Source organism: Mustela putorius, unplaced genomic scaffold (assembly GCF_011764305.1).
Source record: "Mustela putorius furo isolate JIRA1106 unplaced genomic scaffold, ASM1176430v1.1 tig00537335_pilon_pilon_pilon, whole genome shotgun sequence".
NCBI classification, from domain to species: domain Eukaryota; kingdom Metazoa; phylum Chordata; class Mammalia; order Carnivora; family Mustelidae; genus Mustela; species Mustela putorius.
Genome location: NW_025422457.1, coordinates 6,775,510 through 6,801,631, shown reverse-complemented (window position 1 = coordinate 6,801,631; position 26,122 = coordinate 6,775,510). Strand labels below are relative to the sequence as shown.

At 39.3% G+C, this 26,122-nt stretch overlaps 1 protein-coding gene across 5 annotated transcripts in view; it reads right to left on the bottom strand.

Annotated features, from left to right (window-relative positions):
• PLA2G4A (phospholipase A2 group IVA) overlaps nucleotides 1–26,122 on the bottom strand; it is a 176,728-nt gene that overhangs the window by 104,696 nt on the left and 45,910 nt on the right. For 4 of the 5 annotated variants that reach the window (XM_004781557.3, XM_013050511.2, XM_004781558.3 and 1 more), the window contains 2 exons: nucleotides 22,618–22,699; nucleotides 476–624 (listed from right to left, as the gene is read on the bottom strand). In XM_004781557.3, the coding sequence (XP_004781614.1) occupies nucleotides 476–624; nucleotides 22,618–22,699 (231 nt within the window). Of the gene's footprint in view, nucleotides 1–475; nucleotides 625–22,617; nucleotides 22,700–22,820; nucleotides 23,058–26,122 lie in introns of those variants that run through there. The other variant, XM_045074306.1, reaches the window with a different exon arrangement.

Sequence of the window (26,122 nt, the reverse complement as noted above, 5' to 3'; positions counted from 1 at the left end):
TTCATTATCATGTTTTCAAAAATGGAAACTTGTCATTTTGGAGTATGAGAAATAAATTAATGTAGAAAATCCACACAACCATTTTGGAAAAGATCTACCTTAACTTATTTTCAGGTTACTTATTTTTAGTTAGAAACTTTAGATTAACAAAGCTAACTTATTTTAAAGTTGGAATCCACTGATGATATCGTTATTCTGTTGTACTTGGACCTTCCTCAATATAACAGAAAATATGTTTTCTCCAAAGCACACGAGGGGGATAAAAGATCCTTCCCAACCCTACCTAACTCTTGTGCTTCCCACTGGACACTCACATCACTTCACATAGACCATCCACAGCCCCGTGTTCCGGACTGCACAGCTGGACCCCCACCTACACCTGCCCGAGGGAAAAGAGGGCACGAAAGGGACAAGCTCAAACACCAGCTTCAACATGAATGATGACCATTGAATGGTCTTCAAATGATTCACTGACCTCCAAAACATTTTCCTGGTTAGGATCCAAAATAAACTCGAAGGTCTCATTCCACACAGGGTTTATGTCATTATTAAAGTGTCTTGTTCTCTTCCTGCTGTCAGGGGTGGAGGAGATGAAAAGTTCCACATACGGATCTGGAGTGTCAACTGTAGACAGTAAACACAAGTGAGAAGGATGCAAAAATGTGATTCATAATGTCTAATTTGTTTTTATTAGTATGTGTTGTCAGATTATTTTTAGTGAATCTGTAGGAACATATTTAAAATAGCTGAGACAACATACTCTACAAGGGAAGAACACCATAGTTTAGCTACTTCTTATGTGTTATGTCCCTGCCCATCATAATAGTCCTGAGAGAAGGAATCGTTTATGAGGTGATTGACTCAGAATTCCTCTATTCACCTAAAGGATATGTTCATTCAACACCTCAGGGGAACTGCTAAATGATGAGAACAGTCTCACCCAGCTAACTACAGTAGAACCTTCACCCTGGACAATGATGGTGACAAGACCATGGGTTCAGGATCACGGTGCTTGTCTACATTAGAAAAATCATCCTAATTACTTTATTTGCCAAACAAAACAATGAAAGTCAGTGTGAGATAAATATTGCTTGTAGTTATAAGTTTGCCTTGTATAGCTGTACAGGTTGTACACTGAACAATCTTAGTGGGCTGGCATTTATATTAGTGATCAACAGATATTTCTGTATTTATTATAGAAATATGCAGTCAGATGGAAGTGGGTATCTCAAGGAAGTGACAGCTTCTCTCTTGTATATAAAGACCTGCTGGAGTCAGGGCATGGTGTGGGCACCATTTTAAACAGAAGGAAACAATGGTAAATAAAGGAACTATTTAAATTCTTCCCATTATATATTCAGATAGCAACAAGGCAACTGACACGTAGCAGTAGAAACCCTCATCACTCCCTCCTTAGTGGTTCCACTGAATCCTCCACCATCTTACAACATTGCACACACTATATTTTATGGATGTAATTATACATGTATCTGTCTTTTCCTACAAGACTCAACAACTTGAGGACAGTGATCAAGTCTTACTCATTTTTATCTCTTCAGAACCTAACAACTATCACAATACTCAAAAACCTCCTAACTTAAGGACTCAACTTTTCTCTTTAACACATCCTTTCCCATGTAATCATTGCAATTCATAACTACAAAAACTAACAGTTGAGTAATGACTGCTAGGATCTCTGTTAAGCCCTTTATACACACTAGGTTGGTTCAAATCTCCTAAAGGTGGTACAGTAAGTGCTCTGTTTTAGTGTTGAGGCCACAGGAACTGAGAGATGTTAAGCAATCTGTCTAGTATCATCCAGCTAGTAAGTCTCAGAGAAGATCCAGCTGCAACAATTATTCTCTTAATGACATCATGCTGTAAGTGCTAAAGATGAGATCGTAAGGTAGGCATTAGTGTCAAAAGAGGAGCTGAACGTAGCTATGGAAAAGGGGGGGGCGAGGATAGAGGGAAGAAGGTATGAGGGAGGAGGGAGAGAGACTGAGAGAAGAAGGAATATATGCAGTGAGGTGGGGAGGGGAAGGGAGAGGGAGAGAAAGTGAGAGAAAAGGTGGTGCAGAGGTCCACACAGAAGGATAAAAATTAAAAACAAAGGAAAAGCAAAAATAATAGTTCTCAAATTATTGCTCTTCAAAGAAAAATTTTTTAGAAAATATATTTTGTCTTTCAACCATAGTTATGGTCATCAAACAATTTAACCAATGCCCTTCACTTAATTTTTAAGCACTGTTCATAGTTCTATGCGGCAATCACATTTTTAAAGTATGGCTTTTTATTGTAAAGTGGAATGATCTACCAACGAGGTATATGCATTTGGAATTGTCCTTTATTTAATTTTCTCACTTGGACTTAATGCACCGTTGGTCAAGGGCAGCTGAGCCTCAAAAGAGTACAATATAAATGCCTAAGGTTGGTTAAAAATGTAGACTCTTGACCCTCATCCCCTAAGACCTATGATCGGCAGGGCTGCAGAAGGCCTAGGAATCTGCATTTTAAACAAATATTATAGCTGGCACTGATGTAGATCACTCCTGTTCATACTTTTGATATCCTGTTTTAAGAGAAAAGGAAATAGGCATTTTGGGGAATTTATTTATTTATCATTTATTTTCACAGAGGTATAACTGGCATGTAATATTACACGAGTGGAAGGCATCCGACTTGTTGGTCTGAGACACATATGGCAATCTCTAAGTCAACGCTTCTCTCTCTCTCAAGAGGATCACAGAAGACAAACTAGAAAATAAGAAGACTGAATAGGGAGGAAGGCGAGAGGAAATGGGCCCAAGAAGAGAAGGGCATGTGACAAGGGGACCCTTCCCACCTCCTTAACCAACGAGATGTTTCTTTGCCTCAGCCATATTTCTGCCATGGTGTCAGAGCTCAAGATTGCAAATCAGAAATAAAATGACATATTTAGAACAGCAGGCAGTGAAAGATCATCAAGAAAATATCTTTCCCCTTTTGAGTAGAAGTCAGCACCTGATTCAAGGAGAAGACTCAACTGGGACTTCATGTTAAACGTATAAAACTGTAGCTCTTCTTCATCCCATAGGGCAGGTTCTTTCTCATGGGGCTAATGCTCTTTTCTATCTGTTTCCCCAAAACACAAGAAAACCCAAAACCAAGCCAACAAAAAAAATCTGGAAAACAAAAAGTGTTTGGGAAGACGAGGCACGCAAATGGTAAACATCACTCATTCATTCAACAGGCATCTGAGTGCTGACTTTATGCCAGGAACCTACTGTCAAGCAGCCCAACATGAAACTGCAGATTTGGACGATGGGAGTGAGTCAAATGCTAACAGCCTAATTTTAGAGGCAAGAGTAAATGCGAGGCAAGCAGATACACTATGCCAGTGACTAGTAACTCAGTCACCAGGTTATTACCCACAAATAAAGTCAAACTGTAGGCGGAGAAATTGCCTTTGAGGCTTGGTCTTCATTTGAATCTGAGGAGAGGAGGGGGAGATTTTCTCGGGCCAAACGAGAAGGAGAGAGCGGAAAGGTACGCTCCTTGGGAGAAAGCATGTTGGAAAAGAATGTGGCAAAATGAGGAAGCATAAGTCAGTCAGGGAGGGAAGCAGCATCCAAGCATTCTGGATGTTCCATGCAGATCCTATACTTTGGCAAATTCTAACTTTGACCGAATGATAAAGAAAAAAGCATGTAAGACGCCAACACTACGCTTGGTATCAAAACATCCACAGACAGACCTTTTTTGGGGGGAGTGGGGAGGTAAAGGGATAGAAGTATTTTAAGTGAACAGACAGAAAAAGCTCTCAAGAGTGAGAGGGGTCCCCACAGGGTTGGCCCTGAAGGCCTTTGGGGCTGGTCTTTCATAGAACGCTAACCAGGGACCTTAAAATCCTTCTACCATCTCTGCTGGTATCACCATCGAGCAAGGACTAGTTGTAACACCTTCAGTGGCTTACTTCCTTTTTTTTTTTTTTTTTTTTTTAAGATTTTATTTATTTGACACAGAGAGAGAGAGATCACAAGCAGGCAGAGAGGCAGGCAGAGAGAGAGAGAGAGAGGGAAGCAGGCTCCCTGCCAAGCAGAGAGCCTGATGCGGGGCTCAATCCCACGACCCTGAAATCATGACCTGAGCCAAAGGCAAAGGCTTTAATCCACTGAGCCACCCAGGCGCCCCGACTTCCTTCCTTTTCAGGGTCTGGTTATTCTTTGCTGGTCACAGGTGATTCTCATAAAAAGACACCCATCCCACACGCCTAGGGCAGGGTGGTCTGGTTTGTTCCCTTATCTCTGGTTTCCCCACAGCTCCACATTTTTGGGATTTCTGTGAGCCTGATCACCTAGCCACCTCTCTATCTCTCCCTACCTAGCCACCTGTCCCTTACTCGTTCCTGTCCCTGGAACAGTAATCCTAACTGCCCTTAGGGAACGGGACGATGACGGCTCTGGCTGCTTCCTGCTAAAATGGGGAGGTGGGCTGTATGGCAGTTAGAATCTATCCAGGGGTGGCTCCAGGGGCCCGCGGGATGGCTCCACAGGGGTCCTGATGGGCAGCAAATGGTACATACATCAGCACGTGCAAAAGGATGAACATAAAACATGTATGAGCCCCAAATCATGATCCCGTCCCTTAACTAAGATCCCCAATTACCAATTTTGTCAAACACATCAGTGGATATCTTGATCAGACAAATCTTTTTTATTATTATTTTTTAAAAGATTTTATTTATTTATTTGATAGATTACAAGTAGGCAGAGAGACCAGACAGAGAGAAAAGAGGGGGGTAAACAGGCTCCCGGCTGAGCAAAGGGCCCAATGCGGGGCTCGATCCTAGGACCTGAGACCATGACCTGAGCTGAAGGCAGAGGATCAACCCAGTGAGCCACCCAGATGCCCCAAGACAGACCTTTTTTAAAAGCAAATTAGAATCCAGGTCAATTGTTACTCTGGATTTCGCTTTTCACTTTTAAATACAGTCAATATTCCGCAACTCTGGTCAAGAGGGGTAGTTTCATGAGTTTTTCCCCTTGCTTCATTAGCAAGAGACCTTGATGTGAAGTTGTCAAAGGGTGCTGGGCAGTCGAAAACCACAGCCAGCTGCACGCTCCAATCCCGCCATCAGCATCACAGCTGATCTTTGCAAGCTGGGAGAGACATGGACAGCAGCGGCGGACGCTGCAGGGTGAAAAGGAGTTTTAGGACCCGAGTTTAACATCGGATTACGATCATCACGGAGCTGACTTTCTTCATATCATCTATAATCTTCATTGGCTTTGGAAAGGGAAAGCCGTCCATTTTGATAACAAAGCTAAGCCCAGGGCTTTAGATATATCCATAGAGGGGAGAATAAAAAGGCAAATGCAGGAAAAGAAATGTTCATTGGTGGGTTTTTTTGGTTTTTTTTTTTTTTTTTTTTTTTTTTTGGTCCTGTACACTTACTTCATTTTTGTGAATTAAGGCCTATAGGGTAACTGGGTGTTGAGTCACCGATTCGACTTCACCTTGATTCGTTCCAGGCAAACAGGTGGTAACCCAAAGAAGGTGTGGGCAAAGAAGTTCTTACTCTCGTCCTTTTATTTAAATCCTGACAAACAAAACTGTTGCAAGTGTGGGATACAGATCTTCGTTTGCTCCTGTGAGTTGACATGAAACTACATGTACCAGAAATAGCTTCAGAATTCCTGGGTTGTAAAAACTCTCCTAAAGCAGTTATGATCGTAGTTTAAGGAGTGCCTAGCTACATTAATAACAGGTCCATCTGTCATTTCAGCTTTGAGCAAAATACTATGTGATTCATGACAGGGGCTGATGGCGGCTTCTGCACTCTCTTAAGTTCTATTTTAAATGTCCTCCATTTGCTTTCTTATATCCACTTTGCTCAGCAACTTAAACCCTCTGCTTTAAATAACGATGACCTACAACCTGTCATAATTATTGTAATAAGCAGAAAAAAAAATCCCCCAACGGGTAGTTCTCCCAAATTCACAGTCAGAATATCACTTTCCAAATAGCTCTTACCGCTGATGGTGGGCTTAAAGTGGGTTTCTCAACATGCGTTCCTCTAAAGCACCTTTACAGAATCATCTGGAGTGTTGAAAATGCTTGACATCTTCAGTAACTTACCCAGGTGATTCTTATATACACAAGTTTGAAAAACATGGTTTAAAGTATATATTATTAGGGGCACCTGGGTGGCTCAGTCATTAGGCATCTGCCTTCGGCTTAGGACATGATCCCTGCATCTGGGCTCTATGCTCAGCAGGAAGCCTGCTTCTCCCTTTCCACTCCCCCTGCTTGTGTTCTCTCTCTCTCTCTCAGTCAAATAAATAAATAATCTTAAAAAAATAAAGTATATATTATTAGAATAGACTAAACAACATTGATATGAGTAACAGCCACAGAAAAGCAGAAACACTTCGGCACTAAGAAGTCAGCAGGCTTACTGACCTTCTGTCATGGAGTTATTCTGCCCATAGGCCATATTAAGCACAATCCAGTAACTCACTTCCATTTCTTTCCAGCCATTAAAGACATTTCCAAGTGGTCACATGAAAACAAATCCAAGAATAAGGTACGTGGGGTGTGTTAGTTGGCAATCTATTGGAAGGTGACGGGCTGATATTCAAGCATTCTGCTTCTGTCACCACCAAAATAGGAATACCACAATCAAGACCAAAAATTAAATAACAATTTGTTGAAATAAATGAATCTGAATTGTCCTCAAATGTCGTCCTTCCTTTGAAATATTTATGATTTCATGACAATGCTAATTATGTGGAAAATTTAAATATTTTTGACTTAAAGGTTTAAAAACTTAAAGGGTTTGTGATGGCCAACGTTTTCACTTTTCCTGTACCACGCTGGCCAAGTGGCTGGCCAGGAACGGGATTGTTGGCCTCATAATAAATGTATGCACATCAATAGCAGTTTAGTTCTTTTTTTAACGTACAGTTTTTGTTGAAGGGTAATATACAGGCTTAAGAGTTAGCAGATCATAACTGTAGTCTGTTGAGTTTTTAGGTCAAGATACGTAACATTATCAGCATTCCAGAAGCCTCCCTCAACTCCCTCCAGAAGGGTGACTACTACTACCCTGCCTTCTATCACCAGAGAATATTTTTTATCATTATATAAATAGAATCAATACACAATATGTACCACCATTATGTTTGTGAGATCCATCCACGCTGACATGTGTAAAACAGCGTGTTCATTATTATTGATATAAGCTATTCCATCGTATAAATGAATATTCCATAAATTATTTATCCATTTCACTGTTAAAAGACATTTGGATTGTTTCCAGTGTCCCCAATGGTGCTGCCAAGAACATCCTTGGACATGGCTTTGGTTACATACAAATTTGTATACACATGTATGTATCTGCTACAAGTTCCTATGAATTGGATTACTTAAAAATGAAATTATTATGCCATGGTATATACCCCCTGGTGTTAACAGTCACAGGACAGCACATCTTTCCCATACTTAATACTCTCAGTCTTGTAATTTTAACCATCTGGTGGATCTATAATGGTATCTCTGTGGATTTATTTCATAGATCTTTGATGACTATGAGATTGAGTACTTATTCACATTTTTTTAAAGATTTTATTTATTTATTTGACAGACAGAGATCACAAGTAGGCAGAGAGGCAGTCAGAGAGAGGGGGGAAACAGGATCCCCACTGAGCAGAGAGCCTGATGCGGGGCTTGATCCCTGGACCCTGAGATTATAACCTGAGCTTAACCTGATTATAACCTGAGGCTTAACCCACTGAGCCACCCAGGTGCCCCTTGATCTTATCTTTTGGAACACCTGGCAATTCTCAGCAGAATGCCAGGCCGTTTTATGAAACCCTGTGAGGCAGCTAGATCTACCTCCACAGAGCATCCGGCTTATCTTCTGGCAAGCAGTGAGAATAGGACGCGTCTCCTCAATTTAACCCCAAATCTCAAATTTGGGATTGACTCAAATCCTTGCAAGTTTCAGCCTACCTCTTGTTCATTCCCACTGTGTAGTAGACTTAACATTTGGCAGTTCTGATCTCCAGTATTTTTCCCTTTTAGCACCGCGAGGCTGCCAATATCTCTGCTTTGTTTTGGGGTGATTTTATGTTTGCTTCTCAGCCTGTTGCCCTGCACAGATTAAGACTTTGGCTAGTGGACGTGGTAAAGGCGCTCTCTTTCAGCTTCTCTAGGCTTCCCTTCTCTCAGAGATCTTTCCCCATCAAATTCTAACTGGCTTTAGAAATTTTCTGAAATGCAGTTTTTGTGTTCCCAAGTCCTTCCAGATTGCCAAAGCTCTGTTGGATTCTCTGCCTCTTCACTGCCTAGCTACTTCCCTCATCCCTGTGTCCCTGTTACCTGCCAAACCCACCTAGATCCAGAAGTGGATTGAGGGGGGAATCGGCTTGCCAGAACCCTGGGCCTACTTTGGTAACTTCTTTTCTCTGGGATATTGGTCCTTCAGATTCCAGTTGACAAATGCTTTTCAACCCTTCAGACATTTTTAAAATTAATTTAATCTGTGGCTTCTAAATCACACTTAAGGAAAATGAATGCTCTGCTCCTAGTTACTTCAGCCCATTCCAATGACCACTGAGTCACCAACCTGACCCAACATATACTAATCCCTTATTCCTTTTATCTTCACTCCTTCACTCCTCCTTCACTCCTCACATGACTGTCCAGAAGTTTACTGCACTGCTCAAGTTCCCTACCCACTCCTCCTTATCCAAGGACACAACTCAGACTCATCCTTCCCTGGGAAAACAAAAGGAGAGGATTAGATGTACTCATTCAATGTCCCTTCCACATACCTCACAACCATAAAGCAATATTTGTAATAAGAAAATGTATTTATTCATACTTAATGATCTATTTAAAATGATTCATACTAAGACCTTCAGGTCATAGAAGAAATAGGCTCTATACCCTCTTCTTTCAATTTCATAGTATTCTCTACCTCTTCTATTTCTCATTTATCCCTAGCCCTAAATTGAATCTGTAATTATTTGCTTTGCCCTGGCCACATCTTCTCAACCTATAAACACATACAGATCAATAACAAGATAAACAAAATTTCATTAATTTTTGCCAGTTTTTCAAGATCCTTCCTACCCTCAGCAAAGGGTCTAGAAAAATAAATGTAGTCTATACTGGGGCAGCTGGGTGGTGCAGTCAGGTAAGCGTCTGACTCTTGGTTTCAGCTCAGGTCATGATCTCAAGATCTGAGATCAAGCCCTGCATCAGGCTTCGCGCTCAGCAGAAAGAGTCTGCTCGAAATTCTCTCTCCCCCTCTCCCTCTCCCCCTCCCACTATGCTCTCATTCTCTCTCTGTCAAATAAATAAATCTTTTTTTAAAATGTAGTCTAGGGGCACCTGGGTGGCTCAGTGGGTTAAAGCCTCTGCCTTCGACTTGGGTCGTGATCCCAGGGTCCCGGGATTGAGCCCCGCATCGGGCTCTCTGCTCAGCGGGGGGTCTGCTTTCCCACTTCCCCTGCCTGCCTCTCTGACTTCTTGTGATCTCTCTCTTTGTCAAATAAATAAATAAAATCTTTAAAAGAAAATGTAGTCTATACTGTTTCTAACCCCATCATCTTGTAAAATTCTGACGCATTGTGCTCCACCTCGTTCTATTACTTAATCAGTTATTCTCCCTACTGTAACTTTTTTCTCGGCTTTATTGAGATATGAGATGTACAACATGATTATTTGATACACATACTGCCAAGGGATTGTCACAATAGGGCTGGTTAGCAACTCTATCATCTCCCACAAATGCCATTTCTTTTTGTGATGAAACCCTTGAAGATCTACTTTCTTAGCAACTTCCAAATTGCTAATATTCCAAATACTCTATTACTCCAAATACTGCTAATATTGTCATTAGCAATTGTTAACTATGATAACTATGTATTGTTAACTATGTTATTGTTATTGTTAAGTACTGTTCACAGTATTTTTTTGTTAACATATTGTTGACTATGTTATACATGTTAACATATGTTAACTATGTTAATGATACGTTAACAGTATTGTTAACTATGATCACCATGTTGTAATTAGATTCCCAGAACTTATCCATCTTATATCCTTTGACAGACATCTCTCTATACCCGCCTCCCACTACCCGAGTTCCCATCAACCATTGTGCCCCTATTGTAGCTTCAATATAGAACTCAATGAGCTTTTTCTTAATGCAATAGCCTTTGTGCAAATAAAAGATATCACTATTTGTGATTTCCTACCTAGTTCTATAAATGTTCCCTTAGCATACCTTTCTCTACCATTTTCCCCCTCAGTTCACACTAACTTGTGGGCTTTCATGTCACATTGCTTAGAAACCCCTCAAATGAGCCCTTCGAGATGAAGTGAACCCCTTTAAAAAAATGAATGCTCATGTAGTCAAAACCAACTTGTAAAGGAATAACCCCGTTATTTACAGTCTAAAAAAACACACTCAAAATGTATTCCTCAGATCATGTGACACACATGAATCCTGTAGTTCGATTAATCTCAGATCCTTTAAAACTGATAGTCTTCAAGGTTTAAAGTGCATTCATAATGCATTCATTCACTCCATCAAGGCTGCAAGAAGGAGGTGGTATAAGTACAACAAACATGAGATTCTTGATCACATGTCCATATAAATCCCGTTGCTGAGTAATACATTTTTAAAGGCTTCCATATCTTTTTTTAACTATTCTGAATCAATTCTGGAAGTCCTCTCATCCTCTCTTGACTCTAATTTATGCATAAATAGGACACGCTCCCCAATCTACAGCTCTGAGCCCCTCTGTCTCCTGAGATTTTGAGTCTGTTCTTGAAAACCTTGAAAATACCTCAAACTCAACATGTACGAGACAAATTTATTTCCTTTCCCTATTTCTTTCCTTACCTTCAAGGAAAAAGAAAACCAAAGCAAAATAAAACAAAACCCTAAAAGTAAAAACTTGTTATTTTTCCTGACTTTCCTATTTTACTTCATGGAGCCCCTCACTCCCAGCCATCAGAGCTGGAAACACGAGACTCCTTCTCTTTTCCTCGCAGCTCCTGTATCCAATCTGTCTCACGGATTCTACCTCTCACATGGCTGTCACCTCCGCTTCCTCAAGCCCACTCAAAAACATTACCGCCCAGTTCAACTAAGCAGTACCTTTCACCTGGACCCATTCCACAATCTCGTAGTTGCTTATCTTCCCCACATTCAAACCACTCTTTGTAATGCCTCCACCATAAAGCCACAGTCCTCTTCATGAAACACACTATTGTCCTTCACAGACTAGGACTGGGAGGGCAGGCCTAAGCATGGTGAGAAAGGGCTTACAGAAGGGTGCCTGAGTGGTTCAGTGGGTTGAGCCTCTCCTTTCAGCTTGGGTCATAGTCTCAGGTCCTGGGATCGAGGCCCGTGTCAGGCTCTCTGCTCGGCGGGAGACCTGCTTCCCTTTCTCTCTCTGCCTGCCTCTCTGCCTACTTGTGATCTCTGTCAAATAAATAAATAAATAAATAAAATATTAAAAAAAAGAAAAAAGAAAAGAAAGGGCTTACAGAGCCCCCCTCCCTGGACCCCAGGCTCTCCTTCCAGTCAGTGATCCTCCTCCACCATGCAAGCAGCGTCACTCTCAGGAGTTAACACTTAAGCCATGAGGCATCTCTGGAATCCACACATTTCGAACACTCCATACAGTCACACCGATGGCAGAAGCATTGGTTCTGAGTAAGAAAACATGGGTTCTCTTCTACTTGTGCATATCCTTATGCTTTCTTTTCTTTTTTTAAGATTTTATTTATTTGTGAGAGAGAGAGAGAGAAGAGAGAGAGATCAGTGGGAGAAGCAGACTCCTTGCCAAGCAGGAAGCATGATGCGGGACTCGATCCTGGGACTCTCGGATCATGATCTGAGGCGAAGGCAGTTGTTTAAACCAACTGAGCCACCCAGGTGCCCTCCTCATGCATTCTTCTGACATTTTAGCTGATAACTAAACATTATTAAGTTGTGTCCTTGTCCTAAGAATTTTCAAGGGTCCAAATACTATACACATAAAAGGACGAGTGGAATGAGATGTTCTATTTTTCCCTTAACCAGTTCACACATCCCAAGTTGACTAGTTGTTCTGTTTTCTTATCAGGTTAAGATTGTCCACTACAGGTCATGTTCCCTAAAGGCCACATCTATATCCATCTCTGTAAAATAAAAATAATTCTACATCAAGCTTCAACTTGCTGATTTAGGAATTATTATTCCCATGATGTAGGTGAGGAAGCTGAGACTTGGAGGCCTTTAGTAACTTGAGCAAGGTCATTCGGAGACCGGATTTTAGCCTAGTCTTTCTGAAGCCAAATTCCTTGCTCTTTCAAATACACCAACACTAATAACTCTTGCCTATTTTGCCTCTATTAACCCGTAAGCTCTGCGATAGCAGGAACCACACCTTTCCCATTCACTACTAGAGTCTAGCATAAACTCTGAGACATTACAGGAACATATAAATATTGTTGAAGTAATGGGCGATGGACTAGCTCCGAGCAATACTGCAGAAAAGGTGATCTTTACTTTAGGAACACCAACCTTCCCTCTAACTTCTCTCTACTCGTGGCTAGTATATCTCAACTTTCCTGAAGCTCTGCCCCACCCCATTCATTTGTATTTTAATGTAAGTCAATGCCAGTCATTTCTTCCAAATGAATTTGCATTTAACCTTTAATTCCAAGCTCTAGATGCAAATATAATAATAGACCTTTGAATCACATCTTGCCTCCCTTAATAACTCCAAGGAACAGGTAGAGTGTCAAGGGGCTTGTTTGCAGACAGGAGTCCCTGCTTCCTCCAGAAAAGGCTTAGAGTTGGAATTGTCATGAGGACAAATGTTGAAGGAGAGTCCCTGCAAATCGCTAGAAATGCAGGAACTAGAAAAGTTAGCGAATTCAAAGTGGTTTCGTAAAACAGAACTTTCAGCCGTGATTCTGAATACAATAGAGAGAGAGGAGAAAAGCCCTTAAAACGAGAGCAGCATCGTCTAGCAACTCAAAACATCATAGAATACCTTTCCCTCATCTGAAATTGCAAAGCACTTTGCCACAGTAGCTGGACTGTAGCCAGTGAGGCGTTTTTTTTTTTTTGTTTTGTTTTGTTTTGTTTTGTTTTTGTCTTTTGTTTTTGTAGCCAATGAAATTTATCTGAGGCACAGTTATTGCTAATTGAAATTACAAAGCGGTTGTGTTAACACTATTTTTGAATCCCTTGATCAGGCAGAGTCTCCAATTTGAACTCTCCCTATTTTTTCATCTTTCTTTTTCTCACAGCCTCAGATCTATAAAAGCGGTTTCTCAGGTCACATGTTTCCTTCTGTAAAGGGACATGAAACCATCAGAATGTAGCGTCAGCCAAACGGACGGCAGGAAGCAAGCCCAGTGGCATCTACACACAAATGACTTGGTACTGCTGGGAACCAACCGTGGACTCGGTACATTGAGGACATCGGCTACCATCCGGCATATGGTATAACAGACAGCAGCAGCAACAACAAAATTACTGTGAAGAATGTTGATATTCACGAGAAAACACAGAAAGATCAATTCAAAACAACCCAAAGCCAGCAAATGTCAATCTAGAACAGAACTGAAATTTCGCTTGCTACCTGCCCTGCCTTTTAGCTTCAATCTCTGTGATACCTTCTTGGAAGGAAACAAAAATACCTGCGTTATCAGTGTCTATGTCTGGATGTTTTTATAAGTTTAGAATCTAGGAATGTATCTTGGCATCTGTTTATGTTGGAGAGGAAGGACCTGTTCTCCAAAAATTCTTACGTAGTATTAGAAAACATATTAATTATTTATATTGTTAAAGTTAGCTATATGGATTTAGCCACAGATACGCAGTCTACACCACAAAAGAATGATTCTTATTTTTTATTAACAAAAATACACTACTACTGACATTTTGGGTCAGATAATTCTTTTTTAAAAAATTTTATTTTATTTTTTAAATTTTTTAAAAAGATTTTATCTATTTATTTGACAGAGAGAGACCACAAATAGGCAGAGAGGTAGGAGAGAGAGTGGGGCGGGGTGGGAGTGAAGCAGGTTTCCTGCTGAGCAGAGAGCCCAATGTGGGACTCAATCCCAGGACCCTGAGATCATGATCTAAGTCAAAGGCAGAGGCTTAACCCACCGAGCCACCCAGGCACCCCTTGCGTCAGAGAATTCTTTTCTCTGCAATGCTTCTTGACCTCTACACGCCAGGTGCCAGTAGGATCCCAACTGTGACAGTTAAAAATGTCTCTAGATTTATAGCCCAATGTACACTGTGCAGCAAAATCAACCCCCACCCCTGTTTAGAACCACTATACTCAAACAAGTTATTATCCTTGGTACTTGATGTTTATTCTCTAGCATAAACCATTAAAAAATGACCAGATTCCCTAAAAATGTATAGTATACATACTCTGTCCCATGTTTAAAACTTTTTATGATTTTTTTCTAAATCAAAATGTCAAAACTATTTAATAATAACATAATAAAATTCTACTTAGTTTTAAAACCTATCTCAATCTCCATTCAAGCTGTGAAGTCCTCTGGGAAGCTTACTGCCAACACTTTTCAGAATCAGCAACATCACATAGCTTAGATACACAATTCCTGAGTGCATATCTTCTTGGGTTGGTTTCCCAGAGTTATTTATACCTATTTCATCTTCTCATTTAGACCACAAATAGCTCAAAGGCAAAGCCATTGTACAAGTAAGCATCGGAATGAGATAGGTTTAAGTTGTAGCCATAAAACCTAACAGCCGTGTGATTTTAGATTATTTATTTAATGTCTTTTTAAAAAAATGTTTGTACCTATAAAATTAAAATAACAACAGCACATATCTTCTGTTAGTGTTACTAAACTGAATAAATGAAGTATAATGTTAAGTTCTAAGAACTCTCCTTAGCATTTTATTTATTTATTTAACATGTATTGTATACACTCTTTATCAAGCACCTTTCTAAACACTTTAGAATTGTATTTAATCCTCATTAAAAAACCTATGAGGAAGGCATAACTATTAGCCCCATTTAACCCCTAAGGAAACTGAGGCCTGGAAAAGTTAAGTAACTTACCCAAAATCATGGGGTTAGTAAACAGAAGGGAGATTGGAATCCGGATCTCTAAGCCATGAACTCCAATCTCTAAGCCATGCTTCCTCCTGAGTATGGGACATGCCTTCAATCGTTACCTACCACACGTATTATGTTTATTTTTTTTATATTTCTCAAGGCACTGAGTGAGCAGGAGGTATAAATAACAGAAGCTCAGCATTTATTGATGAGAACGTTAATAATAGACATTAATAATGCATTACATATTTCTTTAACATTTCTTATGCAAAGTTAAAAGTTCAAAGCTGTTATTTCATTTTGTACCTGCAGATTTCAATTAACCTTATACACAACTTAAAATAATTCTGTCTAGAATGTTATCTAAAATATTTCATAAAAAAATATATTGATGCATTAGGAGGAGTAAGAATGGAATAATACTTCTAAAGAGTCAGTAACATTTACAAAATCCCCAGACTATCTCTTGGTTAAGTTTCATTAGTCATTTCCTTCCCTAGTCATTTCAATCTCTACATTATATACTTTCCATTTTTTAAAAAAGATTTTATTTATTTATTTGACAGAGAGAGATCACAAGTAGGCAGAGAGAGAAGGGGGAATTAGGCTCCCCGCTGAGCAGAGAGCCCAATGTGGGGCTGGATCCCAGGATCCTGAGATTATGACCTGAGCTGAAGGCAGAGGCTTAACCCACTGAGCCACCCAGGGACCCCATATAAACTTTATATTTTTAAGGAAAATTTTTAAATATGGAAATATACTAAAAGACCATATATGATAAGTGTTTTCACATAAATGTTTAAACTTTTAGAGCAGCAGACGTATTCTCTTTGACATAAAATATTTAAGAGCATACTTTTTTGAGGAAATTTAAGAAACTTATTTAAAGAAATAAAAAATTTATTTAAATAAAGATAAAAAGGACTAACTGGACTCATAAAACCTTTGGCCACTTACTAGACTACATGACATTCGAAATGAAAGAAGAACAGTAGTGCCCTCCTAACCCAAGCTATTTCTCAACTTTACAGAAAATACAAGATAAGGGATCCAAGACAGGCATGTTCTGGAACATTTTATTCATCTTGAAATTATCTCCCATAAAAGTCTCACTGGGAAACAGTTTCATTATACATAGAATTTTTAAAACCTTGGGTGGATTCTCAAAAACATTCCAAAAATATTAGTAAACCAAAACTCGTGTTCATCATTAACTTAAGGGCTGATGCTAGGGAAATTTCTGATTTCAAAAAAATACACTTAAGGGTAGCAGGTGGCCACAGGCCAACAGCAGTGCCATTTATAAAAAATATATATTAATCTAAGAAAAGATTGATTCTATTAATCCAAAGGTGTTATAAAGTTTCTGTACATTGAAACCCAGGAAGATTCTAGATAGCTATGGATAGAAATAATAGCAGCCTGGGTTGCTCAGTTGGTTAAGCCTCTACCTTCGGCTCAGGTCATGATCCCAGGACCCTGGGATCAAGTCCCACATCAGGCTCCTCGATCAGCAGGGATCTGCTTCTCCCTCTGCCTGCTGCTCTCCCTGCTTGTGTGCTCTCTCTCTCTCTCTCCAACAAACAAATAAATAAAATCTTTTTTAAAAGATGGAATATATATGCATATTTTATTTTATATTATTTTATTTTAATTATCATTTAAGAGAGGCAAGTGGAGGAAGTGGCAGAGGGAGGGAGAATCAACAAGGGGCTTGATCTCACCAAAATGAAATAAAAACCTGCACCCAAATCAAAAGTCAGACGTTCAACCGACTAAGCCACCCAGGCACCCCAGAAATTATTTTAAAAATTCTCTCTTTAGGGCACCTAGGTGGCTCAGTGGGTTAAAGCCTCTGCCCTCACCTCAGGTCATGATCTCAGAGTCCTGGGATTGAGCCCCATATCGGGCTCTCTGCTTGGTGGGGAGACTGCTTCCCTCTCTCTCTCTCTGCCTGCCTCTCTGCCTACTTGTGATCTCTGTCAAATAAATAAATAAATAAAATCTTTAAAAAAAAATTCTCTCTTTAGGAGGCCCAAAGAAAGCAATATCCGAGACGAAAGGTAGAATCACACATATTTGTGTATCCTGTTCATTCATCCAAAATCCTCTGAGATCTAACTACTAGGCCAGACTCAAGGCTAAGCACCAATTTTCTAAAAAGTGAGTAAGACACAGGTTTTACAAATGCTTCATTAAGATGTCCAGGTGACAAAGTGTTAAACAGAAGTCCAAACCGATGTCAGAGAAGTATAGGAGTGAACTGTGCCCAAGGGTATCAGAAAAGACAACGGAAGTGCCATTCCACGATGGAATGCCATTCCATTCCATCTCTTTCTTCCAAGCTGAAAAAAGAAGGATCCAGCAATTTGCTCAACACATTCGCCATGGACATTTCCTGTCTCCCAAGATGAAAAAGTGAAAATTATCCCAGTGCCAGACTATCCCCAAAGAATATTCTTTAGCTCACACAAAGATTATATTTAAGAAATAAATGTCTTCTGATTTTGGTATCTGAAATAATTTTAACCATAGTAGGTAATAGTTATTGAGTGTGTACCACGGTTCAGGCATGAGAGTACTTCACATTAGTCAACTCCTTGAATTCTCCTAACATTGCTATGATGAAAAAAGAAGACAGAGAACTAGGGACTAGGGAGTAGTTGTGTTTTGCCTCTGGAGACCACGTTCGTTCATAAATATACTCTGCCTCCTCCCTAGAGATGTGATCACTGCGATACCCAAGAATGTCTACCAGAGAGTGATAATTAATACATTTTCAGTCATTTCTACATTGTTCTTACTGCTGATGAAGATTCTTAAAAAACTGAATAGACAATGTTTCTGGACATTCACACCCAACACCCTGCCTCTCAGGCAAATGTTTACAATTTGGAAGGTTGAGTTCTAAACTCCTTTTGCAGGGGATCAGTAACACTATGTGTTGAGAGTCATGTCCCTTAAAGAGGCTAAATCTTCTTGGTGTTCCTAGAGGTGAGGGGATCGACGCTACTGCTTGGGAGAGAAGACTGGAGGAAAGAGGAAGACCTTTCCTAGACCTACTCAATCAGAATATGCACTTTGACCAAGAACCCCTAGAGATTCATATGGACATTAATGTTTGAAAAGTACTACTTGGGGAGATGAGGTTAGCCTTGAAACTGCAAATGGCATAGCTACTTAAAAATTAGGAACTTGGTCTAGATCTTGCTATGAATTTACCTGTAATAAAACATTACTTACCCACAGACAGAGACATTATGAAAAATAAAAGCTTGAGGTTCTTAAGAAAAATGAGTACCTTAAGTTATTAAGCAATACAATCTTATAAAAATTGGCTTCAGTACAAACAGTTCATAATTCTGTCAAATGTATGTATTTTTTCTTAAAGTTTAAATGTTGGAATTAAGCTTTGTGTTCTCCTGAATACTTAAGGAAAGAAAATCCATCTACTATCCCACAACTGTCCTTGAAGATCCTAATGTTGATGATGATTATTCTGTAAAGTCAAAGAGTTCAGTGTCCATTAAGACCAGCCAAGAATCCTTAACATATGTACTTAATTCGGATTATTAAAAATATCTAACACTGGTGGGGCACCTGGGTGGCTCAGTCGGTTGAGCATCTGACTCCTGATTTTGGCTCAGGTCATGATCTCAGAGTGGTGAGATGAGCCCTGCATCGGGCTCTGTGCTCAGGATGGAGTCTGCTTCAGAGGATTCTCCCTCCTCCTCCCTCTGCCCACCACCACCCTGCTGGCTTTCTCTCTCTCTCTCTCAAATAAATAAATAAATTTTTAAAAAGCACATAAACAAAAACACTATGTTATCCATTTTCTGATTTCATCTTAGGGAATGAAATTCTAGTTCTGAATTCTGAGACTAGCCTCCATTATCATATGTGATCTGCGTTTTCGCCAACACTTTTTAAAAGGAGCAGAAACTCAGTGAGGTAGTTAAAACATTTTTTTTTTTCTAGCTATTTCATTCTGTTTTAAAATCGGGTTTGTGGCCAGGGTTATGTGTTTTTTGTTTCACATACGTGCAAAGTAAACTATCACCAACTGAAATTTTATGGTCACTGTAGTCATTCTGCAAATAGGTAACTTCTGCTAGAAGAGGAAAGGAACAAAATAATACAAAGTTTAATACAAATCCATCCAACACCTGCGCCTGGTGCAATGTTAACATGCCCCTGGCTACATGTCAGATCTAACTGCAACTTCCTCTACCTTTAAAAGGGAGAGTGATGTTAATACTGCCAAATTAATGCAAAGTACTTGTTTTAGAAATAAGACTATGGTGAGTCAGGCACAAAAATAACTTCAAACTACCTCTTCATGGGACAGGAGCATAAGAAGGCAAGGAAGGGCTGTCCCTGGGATACTGGTCTGAATGAAATAGTTGGGCACACGCTGAAATTAGCAACCAGGACCAGGAAGGGGTTGTCCTTTACTTGGCTGGCCTGGGGCCCTCAGGTAAAAACAAAGACATGAGTCAAATGTTACGATTCAAATGTCAGCTCTGACCCCTCAAAAGACAGTTCATGAAGTGCTGCTAATTTTATTATGATGTTTTAGCAATTTAATACAGTATTTTTAAGTGGAGATAATTAGAATAGGATGATTTATCAAGGGACAAAATTAAGATATAATCTTAATATTATCTCAAAAAAGGAAAAAGGTGGATAAGGTATTTTACTGGCAACCAACCACTTGATATGTGTGGTACCCTTGAGAAGGCCCCCACATACACAGATGAAACCAAAAAAACCCAATAGCAAGCTGTCATTCTTCTTTACCAACATGTAAAACTTTATGGAAACTTGCCTTCCTAAATAAATGCAGACACATTGTATCAATAGCAGAAAAGAGTGTGGGTTTCTGTTTTCGTGGTCTTCACAGACTTTAGGACAATTCCTACAGCTTAATCCTTGTCCATACTAAAGGAACTTCTATATACAAGATCCCAAATTCAGTTTACTTGGTAATTTGTATAAGTGACAGTTAATGCCAATACCTTGTCTCACTGTAATATACTACAACTTCTCAAAAATAAAGTGCTTGGCACTGTATATCATCCTTTTACTTTTTCATGCTACCCTTCTCCATGAATTTATTTCTCTGAGACTTTTTCTTTCTTCTTATCTCCTCCTGACTTTCTATAAACTCACTAAGGTGACATAAAAGGCTGGCAACAACTCCCTTCTCCACTCCAAAAAAAAATTATGTAATAACTCAGTGAAATAAAGTCAAATGTATCTGTTCCGCGTTTCATGAGATGAATTAACATCTCATTTTAATTTGTAAGTCTTATTATCAATGTCACTCATCTATGTTTAAAAGGACACTTCCTGTACCACTGTCTCCTCTGCCTTAATTCTACAAACCACAGGCCAAGTGCCTGTACTGATGGGGGGAGCTGCTAGGAAAACAGATCCATACCAGTTGAAGGCAATTCAGAGAGCAGAGAGTTTTAACTGCTGTTGGGCTCATCTTAAAACACAGCAAAACCCACTGTCTGCTCGACAGAGTCCTACACTATAGGAATCCTCCACTGTGTACGTTGCTGCTTTGTATAAGAACCTAACTATATATTTTTTAAAGTCAAATTAGGTCATTAACTTGCATGTGTGGCGAGCTCCTGACACAGGCTTCAGTGAATTAAGAACAGCTTTTCTAATAGTCAACCTCTTGAATTATAAAGCCTATGCCTTTTCCCCAGGTCATGAGGGATATATCAGTTTTTAAATATGGCTTTTGATGTGACTTCTCTTTCTTCTGGTGAATTCTCATTAAAATAATGAAAATGCAGGGGGTACCTGGTTGGCTCAGTGGGTTAAGCCTCTGCCTTGGGCTCAAGTCATGATGTCAGGGTCCTGGGATCAAGCCCTGCATTGGACTCTCTGCTCAGCAGGGAGCCTGCTCCCCCCCCCCCTCTCTGCCTGCCTCTCTGCCTACTTGTGATCTCTCTCTGTGTGTCAAATAAATAAAATCTTTAAAAAAAATTAAAATAAAATAATGAAAGTGCAAAAAATTATAAAAAACAAAATAGGAATCAACTCAGAACACTGACAAAAGAGTGATTGGGTTGGACTGAAGTAGGAGATAAAATTTAGAATATAAACCACTGGTCCAGATTAAAGTTGAAGAAACTGTCCTTGTTCCCTCACCTCTCATGAAAACCTCTCTCAGCCAAAGATTCTATGTCCTGTTTCCCATTTTACTTCTTTTACCCACTCCCCAGACGTTCTTTTTCATTCATCAAAGGCTTGAGCACCAATCTTCCATTTTTTTTCTTAGTATTTAACCCTTCTTCATTAGCCCATTTTCGGCATGATTTTAGCAAGTTCATTTTTATTCTTATATTCACTATTATTTTTATTCTTATAGTATTATTTGTATTCTTAAAAAGCATATTCCGCACTTGCTCCCAACCTATTTAACATAAAATGGCCAGAATAAACATTTTTTTTTAATCAAATGAAGATCCAGTGGTGTGACTTGTGAGTCAAATATCATCAAATTTTTCTCCATCGCATTTCTGATGAAATTACAATCTTGGACTTTGTTCTATTAGTTCTTGTCCCCTTTCCCTTTGCTCTCTGTTCTCTGTCAACACTGGACTCATTCTGGGTCCTCACAAGCTCTCTGTTCTTCTCTCACTTTTGAACATGCTGTTTGCTCTGCCTGGGACTTCTCACTCTCACCACCAAGATTCCCTTCCTCTGAGTACCTGTAGGGCAGACGTCCCGGTTTCCCAGATCCATTAATTGCAACCTCCTTTCTTTCTCCAAAACCCCTTCTGAGGGGTTAACTGCCCATTCCCACATTTTAACAATAATTTAAAACTTTGCCAGATTCATCATCATCATCCTTATCTTTCCTTGGATCTCCTTCCCCCTTGATAGCTGCCCCCCCTCCCCAGCCATTTGAGTAGGGAGATTAACCAGGAAAACTGCTTTCCAAAGCCAGGAGAAGGACACTGCCAGAGAGCTCATTCAACATGATCCTCCTCAGGCTGTGTGGCTCAGGTCGCTTCCAGCTGTGCTACCAACAGTTTCTATGGCTATTTCCACACATAATAAACACACTCAAAGGCGTAAGAACTAGAGAAACTGCATTTTTTTTTAATCCTGTAGGTACCCTGCCTCAGAGGCAGCTTGTGTGAAGTCTTGAGTCTTCCAAAATAAAGAGCATTTATTTCCAAAATAAATAGCATTTAGTTCCAAAAATCCATTTGTCCTGAGACAGTTGTTTCGTCGGACTCCAAGTACTCTCAATTAATGTAAAGTAAAATGTAAAAATGTTAAAAAAAAAATGTGAAATACGATTCGCACAGAGACAAGAGCACCAGAGAACTTAGCAAAATGTTATCATTTAAAGATCTAGACAAAGATAACCACATTTGAAAGAGGGACAGCCCCCCTGCCCCTGCTTATCAGAGAACTAGTGCAACTAAAGAGTGAACCACAATTACTCATTTTAAGCAGAAAAGCAAATAAGGACACTTACGCATGTCACCGAAGGCCCCCTTGGTCACTTTGGTGGCCCGTAACACCACCACCGTGAATTTGTGGGAATACTGGTGCTCCACCTGGAAATAAATAGTAGTAAATTAAAAACAAGCTTCAAACATAGAATCCAAGCAAACTGTCCTCACTGTTTCCTCAAGACTAGTTAAAAAGATTCAGGTTGAAGGGAAGTAACATTCATACCAGAAACATCCTTTGATCCCAGGGCTGTTACTTATTTGAGTCTCTCCTCTCTCCCACCACGGGATTATTGAGAAGTTTAGATCATGCTTCACTACAATTTGACTACTGGAAGTTTTCCTGTCAGGTTTACCAAGCTTGAGGGAAAATGTAAATGAGGACCACAGGCCTTCTAGGAAGACAATCAGGCTTTGTACTGGAATGACAAGGAAGCCTGGGCTTAGAGAGGCAAAGTCTGAGCAAGATGTTTGCATTGTTTGTTTTTATTGTTACTGTTCAGTGAAAGTTTTTTTTTTTTTTTTTTTTTTTTTGGCAAGACATTTCTACAGCAGTATTCAAAATCCTTTGGACCTAAGGCCATAACCAGAGAACTACTGATATTAATTTTAATGCATTTGTTATAAACTATATGCAGCAATGTTAAAAGTTTTTCTGGAAGACTTTAGTAAATACTTCACCTCACTAGAAAGTAGCCAACAATGCTATCAACTGAAGCCGAATAAGGAAGCAGGAACTCACAAAGTTCTCTGAGCAACTGAAAATTGCGAAGTCCTTATCTAAAGCTGAAGCCTGTCTAATCTTAGAAGAGGCCCACATTTATTAGCCATTCCTATCTTTCCTAACTTTAGCAGACTTGTTTCACTGATTAAGAAGTCCATAATTGATTTTAAAAAGCTAAGATACTGGCAATACTTATAAAGGAGTAATGACAGTCTAAAATCAAGGAAGCTGGGAAAAAAAATTCTAAAAACATAGATTCATATGCACCAGCAGTAGTGAGATAGACGATCAACAGTTAGCACTCCACAGTTTCTGAAGGTATCACTCTATCATTAGAATAATTTATGTTCAGATTTATAACACAGCATCAGGAAGTGGTGAAGACTTTAATGACAAGCATACTTTGTTTAAAAAGACAGAGAAGCCTGTGAAATGTTTTAAGATAACTCTTATTTGAGTTTATTATTGAAGAGAAATACCTTCTATGTCTAGAGGTGTTCTGAGTAGCTAGTTTTACTCCATATAAGTAAAACTATCAATTATAAATGAAACGAATGCTCACAAAAAAGCACGTTGCCTGGAAGTGGCCAAGCTAGGCTCTCCTCTCACTGAGTATAAGAATGAATCTCGTGGACCAGAGAGAGTGAGTCACCTGATGGATGTGTGTTACGTGAAGATACAGAAAAAGCTCTCAAGAGTGAGAAGGGTCCCCACAGGGTTGCCACTGAGGGCCCTTAGGGTTGGTCTTTTATAGAAAGCTAACCAGGGACCTTAAATCCATTTAACATCTCTAATGGTATCACCATTGAGCAAGGACTAGTCATAATACCTTCAATGGCCTACTTTCCACCTAGGGTCTCCTTAAGCTTTGCTGGTCACAGGTGATTATCATAAGAAAGACACCCACCCCACACTCCTAGGGCAGGGTGGTCTGGTTTGTTCCCCACACCTCCATATTCTTGTAATTTCTGTAAGCTTGATCACATAGCACCCCCATCTATCTCTCCCTACCTAGACCCACCTGTCCTATACTCAGCTTTATACAACCAAAAATCACACACACATTGTCCCCACCAAAAAAAAAAAAAAAAAAATCCGCTATCATGGTTGGAGACTTCAACACCCCTCTATCAGAAACAGATAGACCTGAGATGCCTAGGTGGTTCAGTCAGTTAAGTGTCTGCCTCTGGCTCAGGTCATGATCCCAGAGTCCTGGGATCGAGTCCCACATCAGGCTCCTTGCTCCCTGGGGAACCTGCTTCTCCCTCTGCCTGCCACTTTCTCCTGCTTATGCTCTCTCTCTCTCTCTGATAAATAAATAAAGTCTTAGAAATAAATAAATAAACAAATCTATCAGACATACAATTAGTAAGAATACAGCTGAACTCAATGGCACCATTAGTCAACTAGATAAAATTGACGTCTATGGACTACTTTGTTCAAGAGCAGAATGCACATTCTTCTTCTTTTTTTTTTTTAATTTGTTTTCAGCATAGCAGAATTCATTGTTTTTGCACCAGAATGCATGTCCTTCTTAAGATCACATAGAACAATCATACATGTCCTCTCTGACCACAAAAGAATTAAACCAGAAACCAAATAGGATGATGGCTGAAAAAATCACAAGTACTTGGAGATTAAATAACACACATGTCAATGAAGGAGGCTCAAGAGAAACTTTTAAATATCTAGAACTAAATGAAAATGAAACTACAGCTTAGCAAAATTAGGGGGAATGCAGTGAAAGTAATGCTTACAAGGAAATTAAATAATATGTATGTTGACATACATATTATTTCATACATACATATATTTCATGTATTATTTCATGATATGCATACATGAAAAGAAGAAAGATCTAAAATCAATCATCTAAGAGTCTACCAGAAAAAGCAAAGCAAGTTAAATCCAAAGCAAGCAGAAGAAAAATGGTAAAGAGTACAGCAGGAATGAGTAAAACTGAAAATGGAAAATCAATAGAGAAAATAGATGACACTAAAAATTGTTTCTTTGAAAAGGGGCAACAAAATTGATAAGCCTCTAGCTAGGCTAAACAAGAAAAAAAGATAGCACAAGTTACAAATATAAATAAATGAGGGACGTTCCCTCTAGATTCTGTTCACATCAAAAGAATAATAAAGGAATACTATGAACAACTCTAGGCCCCCAATTTAATAATCTAGATGAAATGGACCAATTCCTTAAAAGACATAATCTGCCAAAACTGACATAAGTAGAAACAGACAATCTGAATAAAGAAACTGAATCAATACTTAATCTTCCAAAACAGAAAGCACTAGGCCTGGATGGATTCCTTGATAAATTCTACCAAACACTTAAGGAAGAAATTACACCAATACTGTCCAGTCTCTTCCAGAAGAGAGAAGCAGAAGAAACAGTACCTAGCTCATTTTATGAAGCCAGCATTACCCTGATAACAAAAAGCAGAGAGAGACCTTATAAGGAAAAAAATAAAAATAAAGAACACTATAGACCAATATCTAACATAAGCATAGATGAAGAAATTCTCAACAAATTATAGCAAATAGAATCCAATAATATATAAAAGGAATTAAAATTACAGCCAAGTAGGATTTACCCTAGGTATGCCAGCCTTATATAACCTCTCAGAATCTCACTCCATCTTGGGGGTTGTGAGTTCAAACCCCACTTTGGGTGTAGAGAGTAGCTAAAATAAAATCTTAAGAAAAAATAGCTCTACATTATAAAAAAAAAAAAAACACATATAGAGAGATGATAATGTTATAAGGATTCATTGAGTATGAACCATATGTTACACATTC